We start from the raw sequence: 24,781 nt of genomic DNA on the forward strand, positions 1-24,781 counted from the left end.
TTCTTTAACCTCAAATTTACAAGGGCATAAGGAAACATAATGTGGAAATTAATAGGATGTACATAAGGAGTGTTATGTACTTGTTTACATGACATTTTCATACCCTGTTCCTGCAATCACCTAAGATTCTCTGGAAGGTCCAATCTGCATGGATTGTGTCCTGTGTCCTCAAGAGCATGATCTGGTGGGGACAAGTATACAAACCTATGTGACAGTGATGACATTGCACATCACATCCCTTTCATGGACCCTTGCTTCTTCAATATGAATAAATATAACAGAATAACTTACTTATGATGATGGATTGGAGAAACTTTGAGCTCTGCAAAGTAGTGGACACAGCTGTATTAACTGCTTCCAGCTGAATGAATGAGGGGGTTTTATGGGATTTCATTTCAGCACTTAATTTCCTTAGGAATTTTGCCTTTTACAGACTGAGCTCACCATATCTACTTACAGGGTCAAGGCTTTTATGTTGGCATTTACAGTGGTGAGTTTACAGTAGAGCAGAGTTACTGACATTGTGATGCTCTACATCTCACAGCACATCAACAGCTCTTGACTCTGGTGGTCATGAGAATTAAGTTCTCACTGGGAGTTTGTCACTTTCTCTGTCTCTGACATGTTCGTGTCTTCTCTAAGTAGCATTAGTGAAAACTTTAGCATGTTTCTGTAGTCAGCAAGAGTCTTTACATCTTCTAAGTGTCCTGTCCCTTAGCCAGGCTCCTTCTGCTTTTCTGTCTCTTACTCCCATCAGTTAACTCTGAAAGCATGGGCTCCATGACCACCCCTGATCATGTTCAGAAATGTCTGTGTTTAGACTCCTTTTCATTGTGCTTGTTGATTGCAAGAATTTTCCAATGCACTTTTGGGATGCATGAACTCAGCACTGGTCACTTGTGGAAAAGGGTGGAGAGAGAGAAGGCATGGCAAGGTCCAGAGCCTGCTGGGTATGGAGGAGAATCAGATTCAAGCAGGATGGCAGGAATAGTCAGGGAAGATGGAGGCCTGATTCAAGGAAAGTGTTTGGGTGGGAGCTCACCTCCACCCCTGGCACCCTGGCATCCCTACACCCAAAGAGTCCAAGATGTTTGGAAGGAGTCTGGTGGAAGATCCACCTCAACTTTCCTCCTGTCTCTTTCTCCAAACTCGCCCCTTCAAAGCCCACCAAACACAGCTCCTCCCCCAGAGAGGTTCAAGCCCACTCTGACAAGGTATATAAGCAGCATCCCTGAAAACGGACACTTGGTTTTTCTGTCCTCTTGGCCCTGTCTCCTTTCTGAGGGGCTGGGAATCACCCTGGAAATGTTTTACCCATTAAACCTGGGCTTTTCCAATTCGGCCTGATTCGGTTTGCTGTGACTGGCTCAGGGCCTCGTGGTAGGAAGACACCCGTCTCCCAAAACCTGCTCTCCACCAAACCGAGATTGGCTCCCAGTTAGGTAAGTTTCCTTTTCAAGTTATTGCCTAGGAGGACAAGGGCCTCTTCATTTTGGGGGTGTCCTGCCAAAGATGCAGCTGCACCAGGCCCCCAACCCATTCCAGAGACAGGGCTGCCTTTGCTCTGCCCAACCTGTTCCAGGGCAAAGGGCTGCCTTTGTTACATGAAACCCCCTTCTCCAGAAGATGTCTTGTTGAAGAAAATTCCCCCTCACACACACATTTTTTTGACCTAAGACTTACCACAGTGGATGCATTCTGCTAGGCTTCAGGTCCTCGATATAGACTTGAGAAATGGCACTTACCATTCAAAGCTTGATCCCCAAACAACCCTGTAGGGTCTTTTACAAAATCTATTCAAGTTGGGGCTATTTGATATAATTGAATAGAACTGCCCTACATCCACGGTTTTTGGGTTTTGCAGTCCTGCCCTCCCTACAGAGACCAGTGTCTTATAGCACAGTCCATTCACTGCTGGAGACACTAACCGCCCCCTTCCCCTAAACTCTACCTACACAACTGCCTCCTCAGGGGCCACAAATCTAAGACCAAATTCCTCCTCATCTTCCTTCCTGTCCTCCCTCCGCCCACTGCTCCCCCTATCTCCCAATGCCTCAAACTACACACTGGCCTAACACCCCCAAATCTTCCCAGGTTTCTTCTTATCCTTGGTCTCACCAGACTCCTGCCTTCCCACCCATTTCATTTCTCAGTCAGTGCCAGATATTAGAAAGAAATGGTAAAAGGCTGGGGAGGATCCCCAAACTCCCCCACAGGAATTGGTGAAAATGGCTTTTAAAGTTTTTAATGCTTGAGAATGACAACTGAGTCAACCCCACGGACAGAGCTGTAACAGAATAGACTCCAAGCCCAAGCCCTAGCATCTTCTCTGAGGACACCAGGGCCCCCACAAGGGGTACAAGGGAAGTCAGCCATGAGGCTCAATCCTGCTGGAGCTCAGTCCAAATCAACCCGCCAAAAAGTTGCTTCAAATGCAGCAAGCAGGGCCACTGGTCATGGTATTGCCCTGACCCCCAGCCACCCAGGAGGCCATGCCCTGTGTGCCGACAGCCTGAGCACTGGAAATGCCCCGATGCAGGCTCATCCTGGCAACTGGGAATTCCTAAGCCTGGTGGAGAACTGACACAGTCTAGACCTGCTGACTCCCATTGCTCTCTCCAAGCCTAGGGGGACATTGCAGGTAATGGGTAAGTCCATTGACTTTCTTTTGGACACAGGAGCTACCTATTCTCTTTTGACATCTCACTCAGGTCCTACAGTTCCCTCACCAATTTCCAACACAGGGGTGGACAGGATACTTTTCTTCCCACTTGAGACACTGACACTTCCCTGTATTCTCGCAGGGCGATTCTTCTCACACTCTTTTTCTGGTCATACCTGCTTGCCCTGCACCTCTGCTTGGTCGCAATACTCTCAGCCTTTTGGGGGCCATACTCATCCTTGTCCCCCAGTCTCCTGAATATTTCACAGGCCCATTCACAGCAGTCCTCCACATATGTCAGCCTCTGCACCAGCTTCAAAGACACCAACTAGGTGAGGGTTGGCAGGTGGGCTTCACTCACATGCCCACACGTAAAGAACTCAGTTATCCCCTAACTATGGCTGACACCTTTATCCTCAGGAAAGGTTGAGAAGGGCAATGGACTCATCAAACAACAGCTCACGAAACTCTCCATTGTACTCAAGTTATCTTGGTCCTTCCATCTCCCCATTGCCCTTACCCACCTCCAGGCCACCCCATGCTCTCTCACATGTTTGAGCCCTTTTGAGATCCTTTATGAAAGGCCCTTCCTCCTCAATCACTACCTCCCGGCCTCAACTCCCCCACTATCCGGGTAACTCCCCTCCCTCTCTCTCCTGAGATCCCTTCTCCATTCATACCTGATCCTCACCACCCCCTCAACTGCCAAGCTCCTGGGACATCCATGCTGGTATCATCTCTCCAGGCTCAAATGGGCACCTATTCAGAATACAAGGTCTGTCCAGCAGCTGGGACCCTCCACCCTCTGTAGCTGAAGTTTTCCTGATCCTGCCTGGCTACTGTGGCCCTGCGGCTGCTTAATAAACACAGAGAGGCTTATATTAATAAAAACTGCAAAGCCATTAGCTCAGACTAACTATTGACTAGCTCTTACACTTAATTTAACCCATAATTCTTATTTATGTTTAGTCACATGGCTTGGTACTTTTTCTCAGTACTGCCTTGTCATCTTGCTTCCTCTGCGTCTGGCTGGTGACTCCTGACTCAACCTTCCTATTCCCAGAATTCTCCTCCCTGCTTATCCACCTACACTATACTTCCTGCCTGGCTACTGGCCAATCAGTATTTTATTTATCAACCAAATCAGAGCAACACACATTCACAGCATACAGAAAGACATCCCCAGCAACCCTCTGTTTTCCAAAATGTCCCAATAAAGTGTCTGTCTGCTCTTCTGCTCTGTACATTCATCTTTACAGTACAACCAGAACATGTTAATGATCTACTTTTCATAGAAACTTGCCTTCATTGCTGCCTCAGGAAGCAGATGCCTGAGGTCTCCAGGATGACAATTGACTGGAGGCTCCTCCCCTCACACCTCCTGCTGTATGTGAGCCCAGCAACTCCCAACTCCTCTTCCTCATGTCACCCCATGCCTGAAGGAAGTAGTCAGACTTGAACCAGTGCCCCTATATCCAAAGAGTCTGGAATGTTTGGAAGGAGTCTGGTGGAAGATCCATCTTAACTCCCCTCCTCCATTTCTTTCCCCAAACCTGCCCCTTCAAAGCCCACCAAACACAGTTCTTCCCCAAATCCACCCCTTCAAAGCCTGTCAAACACAGCTCCTCCCCCAGAGCTGCATCTCAAAAAACAGACATGTGGTTCTTCCAGGCTGCCGTCCCTTTCTCCTCTCTGAGGGGTGGGGGATTCATCTGGGAACACTTTAACCATTAAACCTGGGCTTTTATAATTCTGTCTGATTCAGTTTAATTTGGATTGCCTTCAGGGTGCAAAAACTTATCAGAAAGTTCAATGACTTTCCTAGCAAATGGAGGGCCTGTATCAGGCAAGTCAGGGTTACTTTGTTTTCAGATCTTGGCATAAGGGATGACGACCAGGGCAGTGCGGATATGTAACCCTAGGCCCCTGGTTTACCTGCAAGGACTGTAAAATATAAATGCAAAGGTAATGTTCACCCCATCACCTAAAGTCTTCTGAGAATTTAAGAACTGGATAGGTGTGAACCAGGGAAAACCAGGGCTGCAGATGATTTTCAAGCCAGTGTTCAATGAGCTCTGAGATTCTGAAGTTCAGTCCCAATCTTGATTTGAAGGGGAGTATTTAGATGAAAGGAGGGGCCAACAGTCTCAAAAGGACTGAAACTGGGTGGTGTTCTCCCTTTGTCTTCCCCACAGAACTATGTGATCCCTGAGAAGTCATCAATACAAGGTGGAGTCAGAATCTTCAGTTGTGTCTACATGTGAGTCAGGGTACCAGAGAGGTGTCCAGGACTGGCTCAGTGATGGCTGCAGAAAAGACAGAGTACCTGAGGGTAAGGACAGATCTCCAGTCGCTCCTTAGTGATTGGGGAACACTTGCCTGGTATAAGGTATAAGGTGTGTTAGTGTAGGAAATAAGGCCTAATTCCCTCATCTGCTCCTGGCATGCGCTGCTATGGAACCTTTTACCTTTATCCAATCTCCCCACTCTGCTGAGCTTTCATTCCCAAAGAGCTCTCATGGTATGGATTCTATCTCATTCTTTCTGGTGCGCAATGAACCAGCAATGAGCAGATCCCATAGTTATTAGTGCCATGCCACTTGCCCTTTGGCCTTGGGTTTAACTTCATTCTTACAATCCATGGAGAATCAACATCATTTGGGTGTTGTTTTCATTATGAGATCTTGGTCATTAACATTTGACACTGAATGTCTATGCAGTATAATTCAAAACCAAGGTGGGAAGGGAGGTATGCTGTGGCCAAGACACAGCTGAAGGTCAATGGTCATGTCATTCCACATTGCTTTACTGGGGTTGGCATCACTGTGGAGCTGTCCTCCTTAAGTCTCACCAGGTGCCCACTGCTCTCAGAGTGCTTTAACTTTCCTAGGGCACCAGCAATGTGCAAGCTGGGGAATCACCTGATGGGTGAGTTCAGGAAAGACATGCATAATAACAAACCTTACCCATCGGGGACGTTACTCATGGGCAGTTTGTTTCCACCAGTGGAGCATCAGTCCTTCCTTGTGGGTCCCTGCCATGTGGGTTATCCTAATCACCACCCAGCCCTGGGTCTGCCAGATCTTCAAAAGTGCTCACATCCCACAGCCCACAACAGTATCTGCCCAATGACACTAATATATTCCCGGAGTAATAGCCATGTTTTCTTGTCCATCTACAGACCTCATTTATCTCAGTGTTCTCTATCCTTCTGTGAGTTGGGACTTGTCCAATTGGGATTATACTGAGCAGTACATGTTGGGAAGCAGAGCACTGCACAGCAGGGACTCACAAAAAGGTTCCCAAGAGCCAGCCAAAGCCCAAGGGACAGCCCCTGTTACCATTGTTAGGAGTTCCACAAGTAGACAAACCTACATAACTGTCAGATATGTGTAGAGGGTCTAGGTCATTCCCATGTAGGCTCCCTGGTTGTTGGTTCAGACTCTGTGAATTTCTATGGGCCAGGTTAGTTGTTTCTGTTATATTTGGATGTTCTTGACCCCTCTGACACCTATAATCCTTCCCTCTCTTCAGCAGGATTCCCTGAACCCAAAGAGGCCTAATGTTTGGCTGTGGGTCTCTGCATCTGTTTCCATCAGTTACTGAATGAGGGTTCCCTCATGACAATTGAGGTAGCCATCAAACTAACCACTGGAGATGCCCAGTTCAAGCTGTGTATCCACTATTACTAGAAGTCTTAGCTGGGTTCATCCTTGTAGATTTGCCAGAGTTTCCCTTGAATCATGTTCTACCTGACCTCAAAATGCTCCCCTGTTCCAGTCATCGCTCAGTAGAGTGAGTGCCCCTTCATGCACCTCCCAACCCAAACCCTCATGCTCCCATCCTCACCTGCCCCCAGGAGATATTCTTTTATTTCCCCCTTTCAGGGAAATCCATGCATCTGCCATTGGGCTTTCCTTGTTACCCAGCCTTGAATTTGGTTGAGCATCTCTTATTGTTGGCCACTAAATTGGAATTGGTCATTTTTGGAGGAGTTATGTTGTCCTGGGTTTTTCAAGTTACTTCTGTTTTTGTCATGGGCCTTACTCATCTGGATTTAGTTACTTGAATGTTTACTTGAATGTTTCTGTTTGCTTTCTGTTGGGGAGTATTTGGATTGATCCCTGGTGTTCCTAGTGTGGCTGTGCTAGGCTCATCTGTGTTCTGCGTGAGCTCAAGTGTGGAGACACACAGTGCTGGTTTGAAGGTCAGATAGCAGCTGATGCTGGATGATCTAGCAGTGGTCTCCCTTCTGATCTCATCAACCAGAATGCAGGAATTGAGATGAGATGTCTGCTGGGGCAGGATTCAGAATATCCCACATGCTCTGATCTCATGAGCCAGGTTACATGTATTACAATGGTTGTGTGTGCTGGTCACGATGTACTAACATATATTCTGACCCCATGAGCCATGTTCCACAGAGTGCAGTGGGTATATTCACCAATGTGTATAATCCAGAGCATTAACAAGCCATGAAGTTTTCACAGTTCTGCCTGCCTCCTGAGGTTTCAGCAACCAATGTTACTGATTACACTCCCCATGATTAACTATCTCAAGTCATATGATTTCACTCCTCTGTTTATACCCTCTGACTGGTGCTTATCATATTAAAAAATACACTCAGATTCCTCCCCTGTCTCTGTATATATCATCAGGCACTATTTCTTGTCTCTATCCTCATTCAGCAGTATTTCTCCAATCTGTCTGCTTGAGATGTGTTCTATGTTTAATTTCATTAAAATAACCTGACCTCATGGAAATGTATTGTATTGGTCCTTGATTTGCTTTCTCCCTGAGATCTAGTCAACCTTAAAACTTCTATTTGTTTATTTATGTTTATATTACATTCTTTTTTTTTTTTTTTTTTTTTTTTTTTGGTTTTTCGAGACAGGGTTTCTCTGTGTAGCTTTGCGCCTTTCCTGGAGCTCACTTGGTAGCCCAGGCTGGCCTCGAACTCACAGAGATCCGCCTGGCTCTGCCTCCCGAGTGCTGGGATTAAAGGCGTGCGCCACCACCGCCCGGCTGTTATATTACATTCTTAAAGCCAGCAGTAAGTAGGTGAAATTTAGAGGATTACAAATTGAGGCCAGTCATGGGAAACTGTCCTAATACACTTGGTATTGGTTATAAACACATCCTGACATAACCCAATATGGTAGAAATAGTATATTTGGCTCCCTTGTCCTGTTCAATGCCCATCATTAGGGAAGTTTTCTAGGAACTCCAGTAGATTCAGAGGACAGTTCTTTCCTGACTTGCTCTTCAGGGCTAATTCACTTTACTCTCTTACACAATTCAGGACCAACATACAGGGGTGGAGGCACCCACATTGGGCCTGATCTCCCACTTTAGACATTAATAAAGAAATGGATCCTGTAGACTGCATGCAACAGCAAAATCACAGGACTACTTTCAGGCACTCAGCACAATAATCCTCTTTGTTTTTAAGTCATCTTTCTGTGTAAATGGATGGATGTGGAAAAGATGATAATGAGAGAACCCAGATCCAGAAAGACAAATGCCAGAGGTCATCTCCATCAGCTGTTTCTGGATCTCAAACATCTGAAGTGAGTATAAACCATGGAGTTACAGAGAGGGGAGGGGATACCAAAAGTACCTGACACTAGCTTTTTGTGTGTAGCTTTGGCTGTAAATATATTCCTCTTCCACACCTAGATACCGTGTTCTCTTAGAGATCCTCCTGAGATCCTACTAGGGAGATGGTATCTAGTAGGAGTCAAAACCTAGCCCTGTGTGTGTATGTGGGACTTTAACTATAGGGAGGAAATGTCTAGAAGTAAAAGAAACACAGTTGTGTGTAAAGGAGAGAGAGAGAGAGGAGAGAGAGAGAGAGAGAGAGAGAGAGAGAGAGAGAGAGAGAGAGAGAGAGAGAGAGAGTGTTTGATTATATGGCAGGGGCAGTCAGAATGACTTAACTCCATCTCTGTGTACCTGTAACATTGGCTGTAGAGATTAGGGTACCTAGCATGATGTGACACCTCACCATGAATATATATTTGAAGGTTTCCTTTAGGGGAGGTGATACTGAGGAGGACATGATACCCTAGTCATAGGTGGTTCTTTTCAATATTGGTTGATATTCATAGCAGGTTCTGAGTTTTGTGTCAGTTTGGCTAGGCTGTAAGGAAGGTTTTATCCAGCAGGAACTGATAGTGAGCCATATATGTGTATGAAGGCCTTTGGCTGTACGGTAGGTATGTCAAGACCTAGGTATTACTTCACCTTGCTAAAGCACAAACCCATACACACACACACACACACACACACACACACACACACACACACACACACACACGAGTCAAGTCCTAATGGACTTCTATTTTACGTCCAAGCTCTCCACACAGGGCTAGGTGTCAATGGTAGCATTGTTGTCCCACCCTTACAGCCAAAGCCATAAACACATATATGGCTACTTGTATTCCTGTAAGGAATCCCCCACTTGTACAACAATGCCAAACACTCGCAGGTAGGTTCAAAGTCCTAGCCTTCCCCTAAATCCAAAGCTCCATTCATGTGACTAGGGGAAAAACTCCTGGGACTCACACCCTGGGGAGGGTTCCCACAGGCCTGCATGCATGATTGTTTGCATAAGTGCATGTGTGCATGATTGCATTTCTATGTTTGTGTTAACCTGGTGTTTTGTTGTGGGGAAGAAGGTACCTAGCAGATCTTAAAACCTAACCATGTTTGTGTATGTGGAACTTTGGTTGTAAGGCTAGAGACAAATACCTGAGCCTGACACTTGCCTTATATGAATATGAGAGCTGTGCCTGGGTGTTTGTCCCTGTCCGGGGCTCCTAGCAGGATATGATGCCTAGCCTTGTGCATGGGACTTTACTGTATGGCAGTGGATGTCTAGGAGTTCATGATACCTACCTGTGTAAGAAGAATATTGGCTGTAGGGAAGAGTGGACCTAACAGAAGCTGACACCTGGCCCTGTTTGGAAGGCTTCGGCTCTAAGGCAAGTGTATATCTAACAGAACCTGTCACGTAACTACACTAGTGTGTGTGTGTGTGTGTGTGTGTGTGTGTGTGTGTGTGTGTGTGTGTGTTGTGTGTTGATGAAGGAGTGGCTTTGCCTGAAATGGAGGCAATACCCTGAAGGACCAGTCAAATAGCATGTATTGGAAGTCTTTGTCTCTAGGCAAGTATATACCTATAAGTATAGTGGCTTAGATGTACATATATACATGTGTGTGTATGTGAGAATCAGGGGGAGGAAGGGAGAGAGAGAGGAGCAAGAGAGGAGAAAGAGGGAGGAAGAGGAGGGAGAGAGAGAGGAGAGAGAGAGAGATGGGCTGTAGGTAATGGACACCTAGCAGCAGAAGCACCTTGTTGGCTACTGCCCCCTAGTCCTGCTGCCAAATCCACCCATGTACCACTGCCCAGCTGGACACTCCTACCCCTGCCACTATAGCCTGAAACACACTGCTTGGTTTCAGGCTTTGCTGCACACCTGCCTGAGGCCTGGATGCCCTACTGTGTATCACATCCTCAGGACTCCCTGGTCCTAACCCGGATATTGTGCAGGATAACAGGCCTCATCTAATAAGTTTCTCTTCCTTCACCCATCCTGCTGCCACAATAACCCTGCTAATTTTCAGCTGCACTTAGACCCATGCCCCTGTCTGGTAGTGTATGTTGTCAACAGAATGGTGCTATTTTGGGTAAGACTTGAAGCCAATTATTGTATATGCATACAATATGCTTCAATATACATGACTGAAATCTGCACAGTAGTAGTGTCTGATAGCAAGAAACTTGATATGTCAGTGATGGAGGTGTCTAGAAGAGCCTTAAAAATTGCAGTGTTCACTAGGCCAGTAGTGAATATAGGGGGTAAGGGTGTGGGTCAACATTGTCGGATACCTAGCATGTCCCATGTGATGGAGCCTGGTGCTCAAGTGAACCTGACACACAGCACTTTATATGCACTGTGGTTTGGAAAGGGGTTAATGTCCAGCATGGCCCAGTAACTAGCAGTAGAGCCGGAGACCCAGCACATGGTATAGCATAGGAAGGAGTCCAGTAGAAGCTGATGCCTAGCAGTGTGGATGTGTCTTCAGCAGAAGCAGGTGGTCTGTCAATGCTAATTGTTAGGTATTGTGCAAGACCTGACAGGGGGAATGTTCCCAGAATTATCTAATGGCTGTCAATTAATGTGGGGTATGAGGTCAAACTGGACCTGGTACCTAGAGTAGATGTGTTGTCACAGGGGTGGTGGTGTGTCCAGTGTGTTTGATGATAACTGTATGTCAGAGGGGAGCAGTGAAAGAATGGGGTGTCAAGCTCTGCACCATCCCTACTGAGTGTGTGTCAGCTGATGGCTGAGCTGGTGTCCGTCAAGGTCTGATCACATTTTGAAGTCGGTGGGCCATGGACGATGAGATGTCAAGTGGGGTCCAATACCAGCAGAGTATTTGGATACAGTAGCAAGAGAGTGTCCTGTATGGCCTGAGAAGTAGCTGTTAATAAAGGATTATGTGGGTTGCATACCAGATCCAGACCTAGGAATACATGTGAGGTATGTCTGAGGGTTTAGCAATGCTGGACACCTAGCAGTCAATGTGTGGTTGGGTGAGAAGTCATTCATGGCCCAAGACTTAGAAGTGTATTAGAGGCTGTGTGTGTGTGTGTGTGTGTGTGTGTGTGTGTGTGTGTGTGTGTGTGTGTGTGTGTGTTTTAGAGGTTGTTTATCATGGTCTGACAGCTGGTAGTACAAGTGAGGTGGCATGGGTGTAGTGTCCCACGTTGCATTATGCCTAGTGTTGTATGTCAGTGCAGGAAGATTCCAGGAGTGTTTGAACCAAGCAGTAAATGTGTGTCCTTGTCAGAAGATAAAGTGTGCAAGAGGGCCTGGTATATTTCCACATGTCTTAGGACATTGTGGTTGGAGGCATGTCTAGCATGGTCTAGTATCTAGCATTGTATGTTGGACATCAGAAGGGAGTTGAATACCTAGGCCTAATACCTAGAGAAGTATGTGCAGAGTGTGGGTAAGGGGAGTCCTTCATACATATACAGTCCTGGCACTGTATACAAGTTGTTAATAGTGGCAGAGGCATGCATAACACATGTGAGTATCTAAGTGTCAGACCTGCTGCTTTCCCCAGCTGACTGAACCATCAATACAGTGCTGTTATCAGATCAGCTGGACAGCTCATCTCCATCCCACATGATGTGATAGGTTTCAGCCATCCTCACACCACACAGCACACACTACACCTCCATCTCCTCATAGCCACACAACGTTCACTGTCAGGGATTTGTTGTCTGCTGGGGTGTGTCAGGGGCCAGGCTCTCTCTAGATGTCCTGGGGGAGTGTCTGCTCCAGCCATGCTCCAGCCTCTGTATTTTCATGTCTGGTGGCAGCAGGGCTCCCGAGTCCACAGTTCATCTACTCTGTGTTATTTCTGATCTTTCTTTTTATAAGGCAGGAAATCATGTAGTCCTCTTCTATAACTTTATGTGAGCATTACAGTGTTTGAATTTGAGGTCAATAGAAATGCTGACTGTGTTCAGTTTTTCAATGGGTTTCTCATTGGATTTTAAATCTTCTTCTGCAGTCATTTGTGGACAAGGCATTCTCTCTGCCTGGATTTCCATGGGTGACGATGAGAAAATCATCTGGCAGGATTTCGCTGGGTCTGTTTCTGAGCTTTCTGCTCTGTTCCACATATCCAGTCTCCATTACTTCCCTGTAGCCCTTTATGGATCTCTGAGGCTTGGTGGGAAGTCCTGGAAGAAGAAGATCTGGGTGTGGAGGGATCTCTCCTGTCCTTGGCCATGTCTTCTAGGTTTAGGTCCCATTGGTTGATACATCTTGTGTTTGAGCATCAGACTGGGTTTTGATGAGTCTATAGATGAAATGCAGACATCTGTCACCTTTAGAATAACAACTGGTAGAAGCTGAGAGATCATATAGCTTTGGGTTTCTCTCCTTCAGGGGTCAAAACATTCTGAATGCCAATTTATAGAAATTATGTTGGAATTCTAAATAAATACTTCAGTATTTCTTTGTAAATTCTCTGCATAATACCAGTGAGAAATGGACCAAATGTATGACCTCAAGTTCTGCCTCTTCATGTTAGTGGAGGCCTGTGACAGGTGGTCCATGGGTACTGCCCTTCTCAGGAGATCCACTCTAGAGTTCAGAAAGAGAAGCACATTTAATTCCCAAGGCTCTTCTGTGATATTTCTTTACCTGCTCAGGCAGGTTTTCTTTGTTATCTGTGAAGACAGAGAGGCATAGGTGACTTCCTGAACTATCAAAATGCAAAGGGTTCTAAGTTGGGCAGGATTCAACAGTAAGTACCCACTGGGAGGCTTCCAAAAGGGGACGCTCCTGTAGATTCCCCAGGTCTTGTTGGTAATTTGGGGTGGTTTTCTGTAGTTGGATGTTGGAAAAGAAACCATGTCATCATCCTCCACAGCATGTCCTCCTGTTGCTCTCTGGAGCCTCTGAGTTCCTCTGGAGCTCAGACAATGTCATGCTAGTCTGCCAGGAAGGGGAGGGGAGAGGTGCTCTTTTTCCTCCATGTCACCAATGCTCAGTGTGCACACATGCAAGTCAGGAATTCTCGGGGTCCACGATTCAGGATATGGCCAGGCACCTAGAAGAAAAAGCTTATGTTAGACCATTGATGAGGCTGGCAGAAAGATTCATTCACCACCCTAGACCTGTGGCCTTTCAGATAATAGCTAGTTTATTTCTCGTGCAGTTCAGGACCTAATGAGGCAGGAATAATGACTTTTTTCTTCCCATGTGACTTCCTGTGGGAGAATTCAGTGGGTTCTCCCTGCGAAGCCCCAATTGCAGGGATTGGTTTGCCCTAGCTGCTCTGCTACTGTCCCATAAACAGGCTCTAGGATCAAGAAGGAAACGCAGTTTCACCAACATGTCTGTGTCTAGACGCTGTGCTTCCTGCACCCAGCTCACTGAACACTTGCCTAGATGAGACAGGATGCACATATGGTGAAGATGAGGTTTGTCTGAACATATCCAGCAGAACCTGCACATCTGAGGAAAGAAAGGATGTCTTTGAGAGTTCTGGAGTTGGCCTCTGAGACTAAAAGAGACCCAGGCTGTTACCACACTATTCATCCTATCTGTGTCAATGACCTTGGAGGAATTTAAACAGTCCCAAACAGTCAGTCTTTGTCCAAAATCAAGCTACACAGCATAATTTGGACTCACTTTATTCCACTGGGAAGTGAGTATTACTGAGCAACTTTGGGGTAGTGTGTGAAAAGCTCTTGGTACAAAAAGCATGTATTGTCTGCACCTGTTACTGCTGCCTCCAAGATGTAGGCAGTGGAAAGAGTGTGTTGAATGTGTGATCCTCATCATAATCTGACATTTGACATGTAACAATCTAAAGGCCACCAAATGTTCCCTGCAGTGGCCAGTAATATAAAATGTTCACATTAAACTCACCTGGCCTCTTAGGCATCAACTCTGGTTCCTAAGGGTCACATTCTTAGAGACAATCATTACTAGGGTTTGGAGTCCTGGTCTGCATGTGCTGTCTCCTGAGAGATTCCATGGCTGGCCACATTACCCAAGGCTCCCTTCCACAGGCCATAAGTTCAGTTAAGTGCTTCAGGGTGAGACATTCCTTAATGGTCACTCACTGACATAGAGACCAGACATGGGCAGAGGAGCAAGCAGTCATTTTCTCTTGGCTGGTTCCCCTTGCTAGGTTGTGTGAATCCCCATTCCCCAGTCTCTGGAATCCAACACAGACTAAGCCACTGGCCAGTGACAGAATGGATGTCACAGCATACAGGTGTGAGAAGATGTTCACCATCTTTGATTCAAAGTGTTCCTTCTCAATGGTGTTAGGGTCAGAGGGGAGAGATGTGCCACTTACACCAAGTTATATCAATATCCCTCTGTAGCCATGACAAAGCTGTTTCTATCATCTATCTATCTATCTATCTATCTATCTATCTATCTATCTATCTATCTATCTATCTATCTATCTATCTATCTATTCATCTATCAATCTCTTGTCCTGTGTAATACAAGTTAAGTGACCACCTACTCTTGGGATTGAGGCAGAACTGCCTGATCAGCCTTATTCTTCCTATCCCCTAAGCCAGAGTCAAGTTTAGACAAGAAACAAAAAACTAAGCATCTGCTAGTGGTCTCAGTGATGCTTTCAGCAATCTGCTGCCCAGAGATGAGCCTTGACAATCATCCTATTCAGAGTGGCCATCCTTCACTGCATGGAGAGGCTGTCTGCCTGTCAGGTGCACCTGACAACACTCTAGACAATTATCCTAGCAGGTCAAGCAAGCAGAAGGCCTAGCGGAAAGCCCTAGCTGTATGGTTAACAAGGCTGTCAAGGCCTGACCACTGTACCCAGTGGGACCTGGGTACAAAGTAGTTTTAAGTGTGCTGACCACATCTCTGACCACTGTGCCCTTGGCTAGGTAAGGCCCACTCACTTCCAAAGTGGAGCAATGTCCCAGCATTCCATCCAAAGTGCTACCCATTTTCCTCCAGCTTGCTGTCACTTTCCTGTTAGGAGACAAATATGGTTCTGATGAAACTCCCTACAGTGAGGCCCCTTCACAAACACATAAACTAGACCAGCATTCAGTGGGGCTGTGTCTTTTCTGATGGTCAGGACACAGAGATAAATAAAGGCTGCAAATACAACAGCTGGGAAGGAGGGAGAGGAAGGAGAGGAAGGAGCTCCCTTCCCCTCATGTGGGGAAACATTTCACTAGGATCAGAAACCTAAAGGGTGGACAGTTTAATGAGTACTGCTAGTTAGTCCCCTGCAGACTGGTCCACAGGGTCTGCACATTCAAGGGTAGCTTGGTATTGGTAAATGATATTGGCTCAAGTCCCCCTCAGACAAGGATGCTGTGAAACACCAGCCCTGAAACATATTCCCTTGATAATGAGAATTTTCTGGAGGGAAACCTGTGGTAGTTGACTTACCTCCTCCTGTGCTGGACACAGACCCTTCATGCTGGGGAAGTGGGCACACTGCCATCTGGACTTCCTGCAGAGCTCCAACTTCTGCTGTCTCAGGCCACACCTGTAAGTCGCCACCCTGTGTCTCCTGATGTAGAGAGCTCATCACTTTAAAGAGGACGGACATGGGAAAGGGACTCTAGGAAAACTTAAAATATGCAGCACTTAAGCTAGACATACTGTGCAACCCTCTCCCCGTGGCTCCTTCCCTGGACTGCAGTGGGGATCCTGTAAAAACAGGGTTAGAGAGTAGCCTTTGCATGCTCTGTGCCTTGTTTCTAAGGATGTATCAGCTAGGGCATACCTCCTCCAGCCCACTGACTGGGGTCCCCAGAAGAATTCATGACAGCAGTTCTCACCTCCAGGTATCTGTTCACTGGTAGACATAGACTTCTATTCTGAAGGTTAGATTTGGACTTTGCTGCTGTTTGTAGTCCATCCTGGATGAAAGAACTTTCACTTCAATCCCTGAAGCTGTTAGGATGAAAGAAGCACAAGACTTGTCTCTTTTCCCCCAAATGTTTGAGGAATTTACCATTGATGCAATACATACAGTACTTGAAGCCAGGCATGGCAGTCCACATCTGTAATCACAGCACTCAGGAGCCAGAGAAAGGAGATCAATCTCTGTGAGATTTAGACTGCATGTTCTACACAGAGAGTGTCGGGATAGTAAGGGCTATATAGTGAGATCCAGTCTCAAAAAAAGTAAAATATAAAATGAGGATTCAGAAAATTTCCCCATCTCATTTCTAGAATTCAACAGAATCCTCAAACATTTCTCAACCCTGCCTTCACTGATATGCAGCAGAAACACAGTCTGACACCAGGTGATACCTACAAACTGAAAATTTCTCTCTCTTCTTGAAAAGACTGAACTTGTTCTGTGCACATGGGACTCGCCAGATGGTCAGGGTTCTAGAAGTAACTGATAGCTGCTGGGAAGACCTTGCTGAAGACTTTAATATGCATCAGTTTCTGTTAACAGGACAAGATCAAATTGTCAGAATGGAGCTGGAGGCCAACTACAGCAGAGAAGCTGGTTCCTCCCTTGTCAACCTCTGCAGTCTCTCAGTCTCCCATTGCTCTTCAGTTGAGCACGTCAGTGATAACTTTCCCTCTGTGTCAGGGATGCTGGCACATGCCACCTCATGGGATCCTTTTTACCACATCCAGACCAGGCTTCAGAGACTCATCTTCTACCACACACAGACACTTACTGTACTCAAACTTACCTGCAGGCCCATGATTCACACAAATTAGACCCTGGATTTGCTGTTCATTTCCTCTTGCCAACTCAGTGATCTGCTCCCTACCTGGAAGGTATCCTGGAAAACAGTTCAGACACTACACCTCAACCAGTGCTTCACACTGCACCAGGGGCTGTCATCAAGAGATCCATGATGATCAAGTTTTCCTTCTGAGTCTGACCCCAATGGTGGGCATTGGTCATAGAGAAGTCCAGTGTTATGGCCTTGTAAAGACAACAACCCAGGATCAGGCTTGGCAAGGCCTACTTACCTTCCCATATTGGAGCAGAACAATGTTAATGTAAGGTCAAATGTCAGTTATAAATCCCTCCATGAGATGGAAAAAATGATGTAAGATTCTTGGATCAGGAGGTGGGAGACAGCAAGGGAATCCTGGATGAAGGAGGCTATGGAGACAAAGACATAGACATCATCAGATCTGCCAACGGACATGTCAGACAGGAGCGGCAGAGGACTCCACTGCATGATGGAGCCACCCTTCTCTGCTGCCAAACCCTTCTTCAGTAGCCCAGAATGGAAGCCCCTTTCCAAAGCAGCCTCATACTTCACTACATTGACTTATACCAGGAACCATCAGAGCAGGGTCTTTCCTCCTCCTGGCTGGCAATAAACCCACGGTCACACTCTGCTTTGTTTGAGACATTTATTCCTGGTCTCACTTTTCAAGACCCCTGTCCCATGAAAATCTCCTTTTCTCCTGACTCATTTCAGGTAAGCTCCTCTGGACAGACTCCACCCTCTCTCTACGGGTCCTCTCATTTCCTCTCCACTTCCTTTCCCCTCTTCCTCCCCCTTATCTCCATTCTCCCATCTCCCACTGGATTTACAGTTACTGCAGTTCTTCTGAAAGACAGTCAGAAAGCAGTTTTGAGGTGATGAATGAATCAAAGATGAAGGAAGCCTGAGACCTGTGTGCCAGTCTGTCCTGTTGACAGAGGCAGCCCTTTTAGATGCCATGGACCCTGGCACCACAGGAAACATGAGGGATGTAGACATTCATTGGGTTGATGATACAAGTGACTACTTAGGGATGTTCAACAACAGTGCAGGGGCAACAGTGATGTGAAGGATGGGGAAGATGGCAGCTGAGACCCTCACCTGGAGGATGGATACTGGAACCTGTAGCCCTAACATATCATCACACAGTACACAGATTTCCAGTCTGGATCCTTCCTGTTGCACTACACCACACCAAGACTCTAATTCAATTCACTTAACCCAAATAAAACCCAAAAGAATAAAGGAAGTGCCTCTTTTAGTGAGACTTTAACAGACAAGACTTACTCAGCACTGAGGAGGATGGGACTCCACTGACCAATAGTGCTGCACTTTTCTCCTGCTATACCCCAGCTCTGTAGGAATGCACAGGATGTTATTTCCAAGACAACATCCAACTTGTGTGCATTGATACATGCTAGGAACCATCAGAGCAGGCCCTCTCCTCCTCACTGCTGGCTATTCCTAGCTCCCTCCCAGTCTGGACTTCAGGGGAGGTTTGTTCCTGCTGTAGACTGTGCACAGCCCCTGTCACAGGTCAGCACACACATCTCTTTCATGTTACTTTGTTGACAGGAAATTCCTCAGGACAGACTCTACTCCATATTCTACACCACCTCTCGTGTCCTCTATTCCTGTCTCAAAATTGTTCCCCAATTAGTCCTCTTTATCTCCTTTCACCCACCTCCATTTTCCAGAGGATTTACACAGGTCTTGCTGTTTTGTCCATAAGGCAGTCACAGAGTAAGTTGGAGGGTTAAAGTGACCAAGATGATGAGCAACCGTGATTGGTATGAAGTCCTTCCTGGTTGTAGAGGCTGCTGTTTTCCATGCAGTGTGAGTGGTCCTACAAGCACAACCAAAGCTAGGAAGGTAGAGGGTCATGGAGTCCATGTGCTTTATGAACCCCAATTGTCCCACAACAGTTCTGAAGCTGGATTAAGCTGAAAGAGATGCAAAGTGGCAGGTCAGACCCAATAGCTGGAGGATGAATGCAGGCAGGAGCCTGTTGCCCTGGGTTAGAGGGAGCTGGCACTCTGGAGATGAGTTCTGGTTCACTTCTGTGGCAGTTACTCCTCACCAGGTCTGGAATTCTATTGGGCCATTTCAGTTTCCACACTTCAAAGGAGAAAGAAACGTGAAAGCACCTCTATTAGTGACTTTGACAGATAAATTTCTGTGCTATATTTCCCTTCCTGATTCCTCCATTCTGAACCTTTAACCCTATTAGAAAAAACTCTCCTCCCTTCCTTCCCACCCTGTCGTCCCCATTTTCGGCTATCTGCTTTTGCCTCAACCTTCCAGGACTTTACACGAACAGGAAGCTGTGATTTTGCCACCTAATGTACTACATATCAAATTCTGGGCCTTCTGAGTGGGTATAAGGATATTAAAATGGCATATTGAAAAGACAACATAGGAATTCATCTGTGTGGCCCAACTGTTCTCCATATAGGTCTCCACTGTCCTCTCTTTCCTTATGGCCCCTGATGCAAGGGTTCAGGGCTCACCTTGGGGTGGGCAGGCAGCAACAGCAGCAGCAGCTGCACAGTGCTCTCAGTGCATGGGAAATTTGCTTCCTCACCAGCTTCCAGACCCTGAATGGCCTGGATCCAGATGTTGTGGGTGCCACCTGGGGCTGGTCACTGGGAATGTCTGGCTCCTGGGATGAATCTTCTTCACAGAAGCCCAGGTTCAGAAATCCTGTGGGTGTTTCATCCAAGACTGATTCAGGGGAGGAGAGATTGCCAGGCAGGGGGTCATCAGAATTCCTGTTGACTGCAATGTCCTCTGCAGCAGTGATGACGTCAGCCATAAGAGCATCTCTTTCTGGGACTGTGTTGTCTGAAGAGGACAGCACCACCAGGAAGGAGGATCTGTGAGGCATGGTGTAGCTTCTACATCTTTTGCCTCTTTCTTCCACACCCTCCTCCTTAAAGTGACCCTTCCCAGCATGTGTACTGGTTGTAAATGCTGGTTCACTGGCTCTCTTCAAGGGGAGAGGGAGGCGAACAGGAACTGCAGGGCTGTTGGTTAACCAGGGCATCTGCTCTTGCTGATGGCTGTCCCCACCACTCAGCTGATATTTGAGAATGTTGCAAATAGCTGTTACATGATTATCTTCTTGCCTGTGAGTTAGGGATGAAACAATCTCCTCACATGTATAGCCGATGGTGCACATGGTCTCCACGACCTTGGGCAGGATTTCTTTGGTGGCAGGCAGTACATGTTCTTGAATTGGGCCCAGCCATGCTGTTTTCACAAGCTGACAGATTGTGAATCGGTACCAGATAGGGACCATGAGTAGCCGGGCAATGATGAAATAACAGGGTTTTGACAGATGGTAGGGAATGGGACACATTGTGGTGGTGATGACCCTGTGCATACCTTCAAGGGTTTCTTCCATGTATGGAAAGTGCCCTGTGACCAGGACATACAGGACGATACCCAAGCTCCACATATCACCTGCCAGTCCATCATAGGGCTTTCTGGCCAAGATCTCTGGGGCCCAATAGAGCAAGGAGCCACAGATCTCTTCCAACATCTGCCCCTCTGTGATTTCAATTGCCATACCAAAGTCACAAAGCTTTGCATTTCCTGCTGCATCGACTAGGATGTTTTCTAATTTGATATCACGGTGCGCAATGTGTCTCTGGTGGAGGAAGTGGACCGCTGACACCACCTGCCGGAAAATCACTCTAGCCTCCTCCTCCTTTAGACAGCCCAGTGCCTGGAGGCAGCTCTCCAGATCTTCTCCTGCCACATACTCCATAATCAGATACGTGGTTGACAGTGTGTCGATCATGTCAAAAAATCGAACGATGTTCCTATGTTCTAAAGACTGAAGAATGTTCACTTCAGTACTGATGTCAGCCACACTGTTGGTGTTTTTTTCAAGGACCTTGACAGCCACTCGTGTATGTGTGGGAAGGTGGCAGGCCAGCTTCACCTCCCCGAAGGAACCACAACCTAGAGATGTTAACATCCTGAAATTCTTTTCAAGATAGTCCTCTTCCATGTGGCTGCCCATGGTGTTCTGATCAATTTCAACCACTTTATCTTGAGGGCAATCTCAGCCCCACACAATGCTAAAAGAAAAAGATTAATGCAGTTTTAGAAGGGGAGGACATAGCTTTGGATTCTCTGTTATGAAATTGAGATATCCCAAACAATCTAATGATGCTCTTCAAGGATATAAAAATACTAGAAGAACCCAAACCTAAGGCAGTGGATGAGAAATCATAGGAAAGATCAGAGTTGGTATAAGTAAATTTGGTAAGCAAAGGAAAATCCTGAGAATCCTGAAAGAATGATCTGCTCTGCTGCTCTGTTCACAGATGTGCCACGATGCAAACAAAGAGAGGTCAGATAAAAATAACACCATAGAAAAATCGATGTTGTAACTAATACAACTACAGTCCAGATGGTCTTTAGGATGTTACAATATTTATACTCCAGAAAATTATAAAATATGAAAGGAATTCCTAGACATGTGTGAATATTGAGTTAAAATAAAATAAAAACACTTAAACACATAAGTCATAAACACCAGTGTGGATTGGCAACAAAAACAGCTCCAAACAAGGCAGAGCCCAGATCTCATGGATTCCCTGAATCATTCAAAGCTTTGCAGAAGAATGAAGACCAGGATTATAGAAAATACTTCAAGAAAGAAAAAGCAAAGGAACACATCCAAACTCATCCCTGTGCCAGTGTTAGCCTGATCCGACCACCAAGTAAGCTCAACAAATGGAGCAAGTGTGAGCTCCTTTCCTTGATGAACATAGATATGAAAATCATTCATGAGAGTCCCTCATACTTCACCTCCATCTCAGCAACACACTAAAGAGCCTTTGTTCATGGTCAGAATGGCAGAAGTAACATTTGTAACAAATGGAACAACAGCATAGCACATAAGGAGACTGTGGGAAGAATCCACACTCAGTACAGTGACTAGAGAACTGCTGTGTTATAAGGAAAGTAGCTAAACTAGATATAGTTTTTAGGAGACAAGGCAGGTCCACAAACAGAAACAGTCTTTTTGACTATTTTGTCTCTCCTGGTCACAGGAAGGAGAGGGCTAGGCTTGTGTAAAGTCACAGTATCAGTCACAAAGATATGGTGGGGGACTGACATAGTGCAGAGGAACATGATCAAAGTACAGTATAGGCATGTATGGAAATGTATCATGCAATTGCTTATGAAAATGTATATATAAAAATTATCCCAAGATAACCCATACTCAGAATGATAAACATGGTATGTATTCACTCACAAGTGGATACTAGATGCAAAGCAAAGGTTAACCAGATTTCAACCCACAGCTCCAGAGAAGCTAGCTAACAAGGAAGATGCCAAGAAAGACACATACATAGCCCACCAAAGGAGAAATAGATGAGATCTACATGAGCAAACTGGGGGTGAGGTGGGATAATGGAGGGCAAGGAATGGAGAATGATAATATAAGGGAATGGGGTGGGAGTTGAGCTGGAAAAAGGACAGAGTGGAACAGCAAGGAACGAGATAACATAATAAAAGAAGAAATCATTGGAATAGAGAGAAACAGGGTGCTAGAGAAGTTCTCAGGAATCCACAAGGATGAACCCACCTTAGGCTATTAGCAATAGTCAAGAGGGTGCCTGAACGGTCCTACTCCAGTAATCAGAACAGTGAATAGTCTAACTGTCCTCATAGAGCCTCCATGCAGTAACTGATAGAAGCAGATGCAGATATCTACAACCAAGGCCAGGCCAAGGTCCAGGAGTCCAATCAATGAGAGAGAGGAGGGATTCTATGAGCAAGGGACATTGAGATCATGATGGAAATAAGTACAGAGACAACTAGCCAAACTAGAGGACACATGAACTGTGCACCAAAAGCTGAGGGGCCCCCATGGGACTTGACTAAGCCCTCTGGATAGGCGAGACTCTTGTTTAGCTTGAACTGGCTAGGGGGCTCCCAGGCAGTGGGATTGGGATCCATGCCTGGTGCATAAGCAGGCTTTTTGGAACTCAGTGCCTATGGTGGGACACCTTGTGCAGACTTAGTGCAGGGAGAGGGGCTTGGACCTGCCTCATCAGAATGTACCAGGCTCAGCTGACTCCCCATGGGAGACCTTGCCTTTAAGGAGGTGGGAATGAGGGATGCGTTGGGAGGAGGCTCGGTGGTCGGGGGAGGGAGGACGGGGAAATCTGTGGTTGGTATGTAAAATGAAAATTTATAATAATAAAAATAAAATGAAATTCTCAAAGAACATAAAATTAAATGTTTCTTCAAAAGCATTTACACATTAAAAAAAGAAAAAAAACAAAATTTAAATATACTCTAATTGAATCTCGTTATCCCATGTTTAGTTGCTATCCGTTGGGGCCTGCTCTTTTCTCAAGGAAAACTGGAGAGCAGTAGATCTGGTGGAGAGAGGCGGTGAGGGGCAACTGGGAGGAGTGGAGGGAGGGGAGGATGCAGTCAGGATGTAGTGTACAAAAGAAGAATAAATATAAAGAAAACCGAAAAACATAAATATAAATATGAAGCAGCAAATCTAGATCCCAGGACCCAAAACTAACAAACTGGAAATCAACTTGTCCAATCTCAACAACCAGCAGCAATGATCCGCAGTATTTCAGTAGTCCATAAAACGGAGGGAAGGTACACTTTCAAGCACATTTCATGAAAGAAATATTACCCCAATTTCCAAACCATATAAGACATTTCAAAAAGATCCTAGTATCAGCCAATATCCTTGACTGACAGATTGGAAAAAACCTGAATGAGAATAATTGATAGCTCACCTCAAATTCAACACCACATTAATAAGACCAGACTTCATGATCAAGACATTTTTAACCAGGAACACTCAAGATTCGTACACAGACACAAATTGCCAAAGGGCATAGCATACACACCTCACTGAGGTAGGTCCTAAATCATACATCAGTGGAATGGAATGCCTAATTCAGAAAAAACTTGGAATTAGTGAAAGTGTTACTACAAACATGCCAGTTCCACAAACACAAGTGTCACATTTTGTTCACTGCAGGTCATGTGCAGGCAGGGGGACAGCCTTTGTATAAGAGGTCCAATTTAATGGGACTTGGCCCTTTGACAAAGTACTTGTCCAATTCATTGGGTCGGGAAGTAAAATGTAGCAGATAAATATAATCAAAGTAGAGTACAGCCAGATGTCAGTCATGATCAAATTCCTCTTCCTATGCATTTAATATATAACAATAAATTTGTAAAATACACAAGAACACTGCCAAAAATGACTAAGAAAAGAAGGTGATAGAAGGAAAATATGTTGAGATGAAGAAAAAGGAATTATAGAAAAAAAATACTACCCAAACCAATAATGTAAATAAAGAAATAATTAAATACAATTGACAAAATCCCAAACTGAGAACTTGGGAATCAAACTCACTATGTCCAGATCCAACAGGTCAGGGAAAAGGTCAAGTGTATGGGAAACAACAGAGTCCAACTGCTCTCCCACCAACCAACAGATTTTCCGAAGTACAGACAAAACCCAGCCTCAGGCAGTGCCTTTTCATTGGCTAGTATCTAGCATACATCACAAGGATTCCGTGTGATGTCACATACTATGGACCAATCAAAGCTCAGAAAAAAAAACAGTGATTTTTTAAAAATTATTTTCTGTTAAATTATTAATTTTTTTCTATTCACGTTCTTGTTCCCAAGGAAATGCCCTTAGCAGAGAAGGCTACTATCCTTCACAACCCCACTCCTGTTACTTTCCCAGAAGCCAAGACAAATTCATTGCTGTCACACAGTCACACATTGAACATATCTCTCCCACCCATCCTGTGAATATAATC

General features: G+C 45.6%; 1 protein-coding gene across 2 annotated transcripts; it reads right to left on the minus strand.

The window, feature by feature from the left end:
* Positions 1–8,804: 8,804 nt before the first annotated feature.
* Positions 8,805–24,432, minus strand: LOC143270540 (putative sperm motility kinase W). 2 transcript variants are annotated; one of them, XM_076560888.1, is made up of 11 exons: positions 24,367–24,432; positions 19,457–21,034; positions 18,631–19,064; positions 17,200–17,335; positions 16,914–17,006; positions 16,038–16,152; positions 15,643–15,766; positions 15,141–15,213; positions 13,638–13,707; positions 13,007–13,300; positions 8,805–12,917 (listed from the first exon to the last, which is right to left on the minus strand). In XM_076560888.1, the coding sequence occupies exons 2-3, from the start codon at positions 20,974–20,976 to the stop codon at positions 19,040–19,042; spliced, it is 1,545 nt and encodes a 514-aa protein (XP_076417003.1). In that variant the 5' UTR covers positions 20,977–21,034; positions 24,367–24,432; the 3' UTR covers positions 8,805–12,917; positions 13,007–13,300; positions 13,638–13,707; positions 15,141–15,213; positions 15,643–15,766; positions 16,038–16,152; positions 16,914–17,006; positions 17,200–17,335; positions 18,631–19,039. The 2 variants fall into 2 exon arrangements, 1 of the variants encoding a protein (XP_076417003.1); XR_013047730.1 differs by lacking the exons at positions 8,805–12,917; positions 13,007–13,300; positions 13,638–13,707; ... (4 more) ...; positions 19,457–21,034; positions 24,367–24,432 and adding an exon at positions 18,234–18,301 and having other exon boundaries at positions 17,218–17,335; positions 18,631–18,889.
* Positions 24,433–24,781: the final 349 nt, after the last annotated feature.

Source organism: Peromyscus maniculatus, chromosome 23 (assembly GCF_049852395.1).
Source record: "Peromyscus maniculatus bairdii isolate BWxNUB_F1_BW_parent chromosome 23, HU_Pman_BW_mat_3.1, whole genome shotgun sequence".
NCBI lineage: Eukaryota > Metazoa > Chordata > Mammalia > Rodentia > Cricetidae > Peromyscus > Peromyscus maniculatus.

Excerpts from the sequence above, each read along its gene's own strand:
- LOC143270540 (XM_076560888.1), bottom strand. The coding sequence starts at position 20,976 with ATGGGCAGCCACATGGAAGAGGACTATCTTGAAAAGAATTTCAGGATG. Across the intron at positions 19,065-19,456 it reads TGCTGCCTGCCCACCCCAAG|TGTGGAAACTGAAATGGCCC; the intron begins GTGAGCCCTGAA and ends TCTCCTTTGAAG.